Raw genomic sequence first — 11,199 nt, 5'->3', positions numbered from 1 at the left:
GCAGAATATACTCTACCCCTCTGTCCGATCTCTTTTCTAAACATGGGTTATGAGACGGTTTCCTTTCTCTTATTTCATTATTGTGACTTTTGGCACCTCTATAACTCAGGACCAACTTATATGTGGGTAATGTTACCTATGAATATGAGGACTATTATATCCTCTTTTTATATATATCTTTCTGGTATGTACTTGAACACACCAGCATACGCAGATACTTCTGTCTATGCCTGCATTTGCGCACTATGCAGATCCACAAGCACTTTCAGTGTCAGTGCAGGCTCTGCCTTTAGGCTGATGTTATTTACATACACTGTTATTACTGTCTGTGCCTGTCCCTGCGTACTTCGCAGGCTCACAGGCACTTTCAGTTTCAGGACTTGTGATTCACCACGTAGACACTATCCTCTGGCTGACATCATGGACTTCGCCCTGCCTGCACTCTCTTCACATGACTGCTTCTATCCTCACCGGAACCCTTATCATGGCGCATGCATCTGTCCTGGCCAGGACAATCACTTCGGTATGCACTGCTTTGTTTCCTAACACACCAGTTCACCATTGTACTTAATTGACCTTGTTAGTTATTTAAAGGCTGTCTGTTCCCCTCTCCTGACACACTTCCCCTGCTGAAGCTGCGCTCAGCAGCGATATGCGTGGGGCTTCCCACATCCTCCTTGTCCTGGGAAATCAAAAAATTGTCCACAGGCCCAGGGAAGAAATATCAAAAGTGCAATCATATAATCCCTTTTAAAAACATGAAACTTTAATAAATTGAGGTAAAAAACACCCCCAATAACACAATAAACTCTATACATAAATAACCTACAATAGCCCTACGCTACCCTGCTATTCCTTCCTGACAGTGGAGGTTGGCACCCTAAAAGATACGATTACTTTGCGCCCCCACTCCGCGGTAGCTGTCCCAGACTCGCCCTAAATGACCCTTAAGGACTACAGGTGGGAAAACAATGAGCAAATAAAAGAGATGAAAAAGATAGTGCTTAATATAATGCTATTAATGTACAATATAAAAAAACAGGCTATTACATGTAAACATAGAGACCTCTTGTGTAACTGATAGATAGTAGCAATCTTGTCTTTTTGGGTATTAATAGACCACAGAAAGTATCGATTCCATTAGCTTAATGCATTATCAGATAGAACCAAAAACATTCTCTCTGCAGTAAGTCAGACAAGCACAAACAAAAGGTAAAAAATAGCGTGGCTCAAAAAAGGAACATCAGAATTATATCCATATTGGTTCCCATAGAAGGCAATGAATAATATCAATTACCAGAAAAAAAAAATCATAGAAACAGATGGGGGTTAACTCAAACTTAGCTTCCAGCCTCGATGCGTTTCCCTGTCCACACGGTTCATCAGGAGGCACAATAAGGAACCAGCCAATTCATGGATGTGAGGTGTCCAGATAGAGAGGCAGACCTGTCCAAATGCCATATAGGACTAGTTTATATATCCTAAAATGGATTCCAAGGACCAATCATGTCCAGCCAAATCAAAAACACCCACATTTCCCAGGTTGCACCAGGTCATAGATAAAGTCTCCTTAATAAATTTGATAATAAAAAACCCCATACATCAAACACTATTTCCAGCGGTATGAGTCAAAAAGGGGATAGAATGACATTATATAAAGCGCAGGAGACATAGAATGAGTTAAACACCTGAAATACACGCTGAGTGTTTCAAAATCGAACACTAGTCAATTCACTGTGATGTTTCCAAACATTCATAAAATAAATATAACATGTCTAGACAGTTATAGACGTGCGATCCAGATGATAAAATACAAGCTGAGCATTCCAACATGGTGCGTCCAAGTTTCCTGTGGCGTTCTCTTCTGGGCATGCGCAGACAGGCATCTCATACTTGATGATTGCAGGCGTGCGCTCCAGTGTGGAACGCAAGCCACTTTCTGTATGCTAGGAGACGGCATGTTTTTAGACATGCACAATCGAGGTTCTCGGCGGTAGACTTCCTGTTAGATATACCGCAATGCTTCACTGTGCTCCAATAAAGAGCGCTTTAACCCTTCCTTTGCGCTTGTATTGACATTTCAGGGTCAGCCTTAAACCGCACTATGTAGTTGCGTGCCAATTCGGACCACATATAGTAACATAGTATCATAGTTATTAAGGTTGAAGGGAGACTTTAAGTCCATCTAGTTCAACCCATATCCTATCCTAACTTGCCCTAACATGTTGATCCAGAGGAAGGCAAAAAAAAACCCATGTGGGAAACAGCAAGCTTCACATTGGGGAAAAAAATTCTTTCCCGACTCCACATACGACAATCAGACTAGCTCCCTGGATCAATGCAATATTAAGGAAACTAGTGTATATACCCTGTAATATTATACTTTTCAAGAAAGGCATCCAGTCCCTTCTTAAATTTTATTAGGGAATCACTCATTACAACATCATATGGCAGAGAGTTCCATAGTCTCACTGCTCTTACAGTAAAGAATCCGCGTCTGTGAGTATGCTTAAACCTTCTTTCCTCCAGATGTAGAGAATGCCCCCTTGTCCCCGTCACAGGTCTAAGGCTACTTTCACACTTGCTTTGTTTTGCAGTGCATTTTTCCAGCAAAAAAAATGCATGGAAAAAACGCATACAAACGCATACAAATGCTGCGGTTTTTTCAAGCATTTTTATGAGCATGCATGAAAAAACGCAGCATTTTTATGCGTTTGTATGCGTTTTTAGTGCATTTTTACCGCGTTTGCGTTTTTTTCCAACATTAGTTGGCCCCTCACACTAACCCAAACCATGACTTTACTAACCCTAACCCTGACCCTAACCCTGACCCTAACCCTTAACCAAACCATACTAACCCTAACCCTTAACCAAACCCTACTAACCCTAACCCAAACCCTAACCCCTAACTAACCCTAAACCCTAACCCTTAACCAAACAATACTAACCCTAACCCAAATCCTAACCCTAACCCCCCTTAACTAACCCTAACTCTAACCCCTAAATTCCATTGTCTAACTAATGGTCAACAAAAAAACGCATGCGTAAAAAAACACATACATGAGCATGCCAATGCGCACATATGCGCACCCATAGACTTATAATGGGTGTCTTGCTGTAAAAAAAAAACGCAATGCGCGCGCATTCGTTTTTTGAGGCAAGTCGGACGCCCAAAAAATGCAACAGGATGCATTTTGTACGCCCGAGTGCACACCACAAAAAAACACATGCGCGTAAAAACGCATGCAAACGCATGTGTATGCGCACATAAGCGCATCCCATGCAAAATATAGGGGGAAAAACGCATGCGTTTTTTAGCGCTAAAATACAGCGCAAAAAAACGCAAGTGTGAAACCAGCCTAAGAGTAAAAAGATCATTAGAAAGGTCTTTGTATTGTCCCCGCATATATTTATACATTGTAATAAGATCACCCCTAAGCCGCTCCACCCGCTCCAGTTCAGCTATGTCTTTCTTATACACCGGAGACCAGAACTTTACACAGTATTCTAAGTGTGGTCACACTAGTGACTTATATAGAGGTAAAATTATGTTCTCCTCATGAGCATCTATGCCTCTTTTATTGCATCCCATTATTTTATTTGCCTTTGCAGCAGCTGCCTGACACTGGCCACTAAATGTGAGTTTGTTGTCCACCCATACACCCAGGTCTTTTTCAGTGACAGTTTTGTCCAGTGTTTTACAATTAAGCACATAATTATACATCTTGTTCGTTCTACCCAAGTGCATGACCTTACATTTATCCCCATTAAATCTCATTTGCCATTTATCAGCCCAAGCTTCTAGTTTACATAAATCCTCCTGTAATAAAAAATTGTCCTCCTCTGTATTGATTAACCTGCAGAGTTTAGTGTCATCTGCAAATATTGAAATTCTACTCTCTATGCCCCCTACAAGGTCATTAATATGTTAAAAAGAAGCGGGCCCAAAACTGACCCCTGTGGTACCCCACTGCTAACCGTGACCCAGTCCGAGTGTGCTCCATTAATAACCACCCTTTGTTTTCTATCCCTGAACCAGCTCTTAACCCACCTATACATATTTTCCCCTATCCCCATTGTTCTCATTTTATGTATCAACCTTTTGTGTGGCACCGTATCAAAAACTTTTGAAAAGTTCATGTACACCACGTCCACTGCATTCCCTTGGTCCAGTCCTGAACTTACCTCTTCATAAAAGATTATCAGATTAGTCTGACAGGAACGGTCACTTGTAAACCCATGTTGATATTGGGTCATGAGGTTAGTCTTCTCCAGATACTCCAGTATAGTATCTCTTAGAAAACCCTCCAGGATTTTACCCACAGATGAGGTTAAACTTACTGGCCTATAATTTCCAAGTTCAGTTTTTGTCCCCTTTTTGAATATTGGCACCACATTTGCTATACGCCAGTCCTATGGTACAGACCCTGTTATTATGGAATCTTTAAAGATTAAAAATAATGGTCTATCTATGACTGTGCTTAATTTCTGCAGTACTCGGGGGTGTATGCCATCCGGGCCCGGCATGTTCATATACCGCAATACTTTACTGTGCTCCAATAAGGAGCGCCTTTAACCCTTACTTCGCGTATGTTTGAACATTTCAAAATAAGCCTTAGAACGCACTATATAGCTGCATAATGTGAACTGCATATATGGGCATGTTCCCATGTCATTAAATAAGACAAAACCGCACATAATGTTGCTGATGGTGCGGAATGATTTAACCATTGTCCCCCCTTTGTAGTTTAAATAGCCTAGGGAGTTATTGTTAGCGTGTTTTAGTGGCATCCAAGTCATATAAATGATAAAGGAAATAGAGGATACATCGATTCATTGGCCATAATAGGTAATTTATAGAATATTAAGATTAAAGAATGGGGTCTAGGAAAGGATCCCCCATCAACACTTGGAGTAGAAGGAGTAAGACAGTCTAGACAACAAGGTGTAAAAATGGGAAAATCAGAACAACTGAACTAAACAAAGCAGGCACAGGTAAGAGATTCATTTAACCCCCATGTTGATACAGATTGCATTCTAAATATCCACTCGGCCTCACGTTTTAGAATTGCCTTATCAAAGTCTCCTCCCCTTAGCTTGGGTTTGACCATTTCAATCATAGAGAAGGAAATTTCCTCCAAGTGTCCGTTATGTTTTTCATTAACATGATGGGCAATCGGAGTGTCCCTTTTATTTCTTATGTCGCTCAAGTGCTCACCAACCCTAGTCCTCAGTTCAAAACTGGTTTTTCCAATATAGTCAAGGGGGCATGTGCAAGTTGCTTTATACACCATCCCTTTGGTTCTACAATTGCCAAAGTCTCTTATATAGAATTCTTTACCGTTGGCCGCACTAGAAAAACACTTGCACTGTGACATATAGCGACATTTCGAACAGTTTCCACACTTAAAAAAGGCTAAGGGTTTTCGGTCCAGCCATGTTCCAGTTTTTTCGGGTTTTTGAACCAGCTTATCCCTGATAGATCTGCCCCTCCTGCATGTAATGCTTGGTTTTGGTGAAACTAAGTTTTTTAGAGAGGGGTCTGCCAGCAGTACATCCCAGTGTTTTTTTCATGATCTGGTACACCCTTTCAGCTTGATTGTCATAAGTACCAATCATCCTTATCATCTCGGGATTATCCCTAGGGATGTTTTTTCCCTCAAGAGCGCAGACCTGTTTCTACCAAGGGCATCATTATACGAGTTAAACCAGAACCTCAGTAGGGTATCCTCTTTCACTGAACCTATGATGTAGGTATTTTGCCTGCTTTTTAAAAGTGTCAGAGCAGTTTCTCCTAATGCGGAGGAATTGCCCTGTTGGTATTTCTTGTTTCAGTGGTATTGGATGATGACTTTTCCACTGTAACAAACTGTTTGTTGCAGTTGGTTAACGGTAGGTGCAGGTATTCACCCTTTCCTCACGATATTTTGTAATGGTAAGATCAGGAATGTGATACTATGTTCTTGGCACTCAGATGTAAATTTCATGCCTATGTTATTAACATTGATCTTCTCAATGAAGTGGCTAAACTCAGCCTCTGGGCCAGACCACCTAATCAAGATGTCATCAATGAATCTGGCCCAGAGGCTGATTGATGAGTGCCACCACTTGTCCTCCCCAGAAAACATAATGGTTTCCTCCCACCAGCCCAGGAACAGGTTGGCATACATGGGAGCACAAGGGCTCCCCATAGCCATGCCCCTGAGCTGGTGGAAGTACTTACCATCAAAAATAAAAATTCCTAGTGAGGGTAAACTGAAAGCTGTCTAATAAAGTTATTATGCTCTAAACATTCCACAGCTCTGGTCTTCAAAAAATGGTCCACTGCACGAATCCCAATGTCATGTGGAATGCTGCTGTACAGAGCCTCCACAACAACATCCTCAAGTAGACCCAGTAGATGAAACGCATCCCTCACATAGGACGGGAGTGACACCACAAATGGTCACAGAATTTGATCAATGTAAACACCAACATTCTGTGAGAGAGAGTCTATACCTGCCACAATTGGGCGACCCTTTAGGGGTATTAGAACTTTAGGGAGGGCGTAAAAAGATGGTATGACCAGAGTAACAGGAGCGAGAAAGGTAAATTCATTATGTGATATTAAAACCTTTTCCCTGGCTGGATTCAAAATACAAGTTAAGACATCAGAAAAACTTTTTGTGGGGTCTTTTGATAATATTTCATATGTCTCCTTATCATTAAGGCGTAGCCCACACATTTCCAGATATTTGGGGTGGTCTATGACTACCAGGTTTCCCCTTTGCCTGATGACTTAAAAATTAAATTGTTGTTCTTTTCCAGCCTTCTCAGGGCCAGAGACTCATTAACTGTAAGATTACTCATTATTTGGTTGTCAAATCGGGTAATGGAGATTTTACATAAGTCTGTTTCAACCAATTTCATGGATATATCAACACTAGTAATGTCATTACATGGAGGCGTTCTAGTACTTTTTCTATTTAGATTAATGAATGGCCCTTGGCCTCTACTACTCTGATTCTCTCGTAGCAGGCCAACCAGAGCTTGATAGCTCTCCAAATCCTCCTCAGTGAGTCCCTGTTCCCTGCATTGTTCTAGGTCATGTTTTTGGAAGACTTGGATCGCCCTGCTTGGTGACTTTGGCTATTTCAGCCTTTTCCCTATTCTCTTGCTAGAAAGTCCTATTGCAATGTACCTTACTCCTTATACTTGGGGGAGTTTTCCCTCTTTCTTAAAGGAACATCTTCCTGTTTTTTTTTTTGAGTACTTATGGGTTTATGGCTTACATAGTTAGGGATCTTTTGCTTGTAGCCCCCTTGGGACGCCCAGGTCGGCATTGTATTTATGCACATGCAGGGATTAACTGCATATATTGCTATTCTTCAGGGACCCCATTTTCAAATATGTATGTCTCCCCATATGTGGTGCTGTATTTTGATATGCTGATATTTCATGGGACTTGAGTGATGTGTTTTGCCTTTTTTAATGGTTTTAATGTGTTTTTTTTTGTCTATGAATAAAAATTTTTCATATATTTATACATATTATTGTATGTTTATTTTTGGGGGTGCGCCCTTTATGCATAGGCCTTTTTTCTTCAATCCTATCTCCTATATGTATCTGAATTACTCACTTGCCATTGAGCGCCAACCACTGGGCGGCGTTCACAGCAAGCCGGCACTGACAACCATAGAGGTTTCTAGGAGACCTCCGGTTGTCATGTGAACCCACTGGTGACCCGCGATCACGTGACTGAGGTCACCGGTTGTCAGATTTCCAGCACGATTGCCAGAAGTGCATATTAAATGGCACTGTCAGCATTTGACAGTGGTATTTAGCAGGTTAATAGCCACGGGTGGATCGCGATTCCACCCGCGGCTGTTCCAAGCACTTGTCAGCTTTTCAAAACAGCTGACATGTCCCGGGAAAGATGTGGGCTCACCGCTGGAGCCCACATCAAAGGGAGGGAGTCTGATATCAGCATAAATGTACGCCCGATGTCAAAAAGGGGATAAAGGGAACCTCTCAGCAGGATTGTGCACAGTAACCTTCAGACAGTGTCAGGTTAGCACTGTTATACTGATTAAAATTATACCTTGGCTGATGAAATCCGTCTTGTGGTTGTAGTTTAATCTTTATTTTCAGTTTTGCGATAAAGATATGCTTGTGCCCTGGGGCGGGGTCTTCATGTGGTGCCTTGATTATGTATTCTCCAGTATGGCTTCTGACAGGTTGCTGATCCCTCAGTGACCTGCCCCTTTAGTTTACATAATGAATATATGTACATACTGCAAAAAAAAAAAAAAAAAACCTTAGGCAGGTGCCAGTAGACGTTATTGGATCACCTCGATATAAACCGGTAGCTGCTACTGCGCAGGAACCATTTTAATTTTTTTTTTTAATACTCAGGATAACCACATGCACATTTATTAACAACACATTAAATATGCGATTATGCTGCCAGACAGGAGCCAATGGCTGGCACCTGCCCGCAGAAGGTTTTTTTTTCCAATATGTATATATAATATTCATTATGTAAACTAGGGAAGGTCACTGAGGGATCAGTGACCTGTCAGCAGTCTGCATTATGAATACCTAATCTGAGCACATGAAGGCACCCACTACAGGCCACCTCGGAGCACAAGCATATCATTAACTCAAAACTGAAAATAAAAATTAAAAAACAACCACAAGACAGATTTCATCAACCAAGGTATCATTTTAATCAGTATAATGTGGACGGTCCTGCTGACAGGCTCCCTTTAATGCAGTTTTCTTTTAGCCATTAAAAAGACTGGAAAATAGGGACAAATTCTTGAATGTATTACTTATCTTTGTCTTGACCATTATGTTGAATATACAGGGAAAAAAAACGACATAAAAGCACAAATATACATATAATAATGAATGGAAATCAAGATGAATGTTTTTCTGTTGACAAAAAAAAGCGCAACATCTGGATGCAGTGCATTTGCATAAACCAAAAAAATGAATAAAATGCACATTGCAATTCTTAGCGGTCGAATTTACAGCATTTGTCCAAAATCTAAGTAGAAGCTATAGCTCCCGTTACACATAGCGACGCTCTAGCGATCCCGACAACGATACGACCTGGTAAGGATCGCTGGTACGTTGCTACATGGTCGATAGTAAGCTGTCAAACAGGCAGATCTACTCAACGACGCAGCAATGATACGGCGATCCGTATAACGACCATGGCGGTCGTTGGGACCTTGTCACACAGCAGTTATTCTGATGACTAAGACCTCGATAGGCGTGCTTCAGCATTGCCTTTTCCACACCCCTCTGCTCCGATTGGTGGCCACTACTGCACTATCATTCTCTGATTGGGCGACCTCGTCATAAAAGACAACGTAGTAGTGCTTCCATCCATTGTTCCTGAGCGCTGTGGATCGTATACGGTTTTCTTTCAGCGTCCCCGTGTGAGTCGCTAGTGCGTTATTATTCGTGGATTTCACTACGCAGTTTGCTTCAGCATCCCTGTCTGAGTCGCAAGTGTGCTATTATTCATGGATCTTACTACACCGTCTGGTTACTCCGAGACGTGTGCAAGGTAAGCAATGTTTGGGGTCTCAAATTAGGATCTTTGTAGCGTTTCCTTTTATAGGTCAGCTATCAGTTATATGTAATTATAACTATTCTACATTGTGGTCATGCTTTTACACTTGCAAGCAAGTGGGGGGCTGCTTGGCTTCTATCTGTGTACATACGCTTTGGCATGGGCAGCCATTTTAGTTTTGCTGCCCCACCCAACAAACACTAGTGTATTTCAAATGTGGATTTTGAGTTTTCTAAAATGTTACATGTATTGTGCCGTTCTCACAGTTTGCCTTTATTTTTTTTTCAGATGTCCTCCGATAGACAGGAATTTATTCGGGAATTGATAGAATTGGATCGCTCCCTGCCCTGCCTTTGGAAGATAAAATCTGCTGACTACAGCAATAAATATAAAAAAAGGAGGCTTATGAAAAACTAGTTGCCCTCTTCAAGCAGCACAATCCCAGCGACACGGTGGATGAGACTGTGGTGAAGAAAAAATTTCAGGGCCTACACACAGTCTACAAAAAAGAACTAAATAAGGTCGAGAAGTCCACGAAGTCTGGTGCCGGTACAGAAGAAGTGTATGTGCCCAAGTTATGGTACTACGACTTGATGGCCTTCACACGTGACCAAGAGGTACCACACCCAATGGTATCGACGATGTTAGAAGAGCCAGAGATCCGGCCAGACTCCTCTGTCGGAGGTGTAAGTACCTTATTTGCTTCCCTCTAAATAGCTTTTAAACTTAGTATGTACATGGTATAGTTGAATAGAAAATAGTAACTCCGGTTTTACATTATTAATTTTGCAGATTATAAAAGTTATCCCTTCCAGTACAATAAGTTTTGGTTTTTGCTTTAACATGCATTTTCTGTTCACGCAGGAGCATTGTCAAGCTTTGTCAACACCAACATGTGGCAGTGATGACATCGCCAGTATGGCAATCAGTACTGAGGAGGCTAGCTGCACCTTCTACTATACCTCGGCGACTCTCATCATCATGTCGCAAAAGAAAGGACACCACCTCGCCTTCACCTGATTTCCTCGATTTGGCTAAGAAAATTTTAACAGAGCAGAGCAAACCCGCCATTAGCGGCGTTGCACACTTTGTGGATGACAGACTTCGACTACTGGATGAAACCCAAAGGATGCATGCCGAAAGGGTAATATTAGAGGCATTAAATAAAGCGGCAGCAGGGAACCTGACTGACACGTCTGCTGTGTTCGAGAGAAATCCGTGTTCACAGTACTCATGGACACATATGCAAGAGCCTCCTGACAGCACACCGAGGAGGGGGATTGAGCCTCCGCAAAACCTGAACCTTGGGCCCCAACAATATCCCATGTTACCTCAGGCTTCCCAATTTTTTACTCCACCCAGGCGACGATTTAACGATTCAGATTCGTATTACCAACAATTGTAGTTTCAGTGAAGTTTTCTTTTGTTTACTGATTACTTATGACATGTTGTGTTTATTTTATTGTTTACATATTTTTGACTGTAATAAAAATGTTATTTTGCTTCAAACTTGTGGCCTGCTTTACTAAATTATGCATACAGTTATCCATCAGGGCAGTACTCCCGCTGAAGATGCCCAGATATAATTGGTGTGTTTTTATTAGTTTAATTTAATTTTTTTTTACGTTTTTTTG

The 11,199-nt window shown here is 41.5% G+C and overlaps 1 protein-coding gene and 1 long non-coding RNA gene across 2 annotated transcripts in view; one reads left to right on the top strand and one right to left on the bottom strand.

Moving 5' to 3' along the window:
* Window positions 1–407: 407 nt before the first annotated feature.
* On the top strand, window positions 408–10,975 carry LOC141098140 (uncharacterized). Its single transcript, XR_012234156.1, has 3 exons — window positions 408–523; window positions 9,854–10,251; window positions 10,430–10,975. It is a non-coding gene; the product is annotated as an uncharacterized lncRNA (long non-coding RNA).
* ZDHHC14 (zDHHC palmitoyltransferase 14) overlaps window positions 8,122–11,199 on the bottom strand; it is a 470,395-nt gene continuing 467,317 nt past the window's right edge. The window contains exon 10 of the mRNA XM_073585697.1: window positions 8,122–8,273. Coding sequence (XP_073441798.1) covers window positions 8,171–8,273 — 103 coding nt within the window. The 3' untranslated portion in view covers window positions 8,122–8,170. The remainder of the gene's footprint in view (window positions 8,274–11,199) is intronic.

Source organism: Dendrobates tinctorius, unplaced genomic scaffold (assembly GCF_039654945.1).
Source record: "Dendrobates tinctorius isolate UK_male_01 unplaced genomic scaffold, ASM3965494v1 ptg000087l, whole genome shotgun sequence".
In the NCBI taxonomy this organism is placed as follows: Eukaryota; Metazoa; Chordata; class Amphibia; order Anura; family Dendrobatidae; genus Dendrobates; species Dendrobates tinctorius.
Note: the sequence above shows the minus strand (reverse complement) of the source record. Positions and strands in the feature narration are given on the sequence as shown.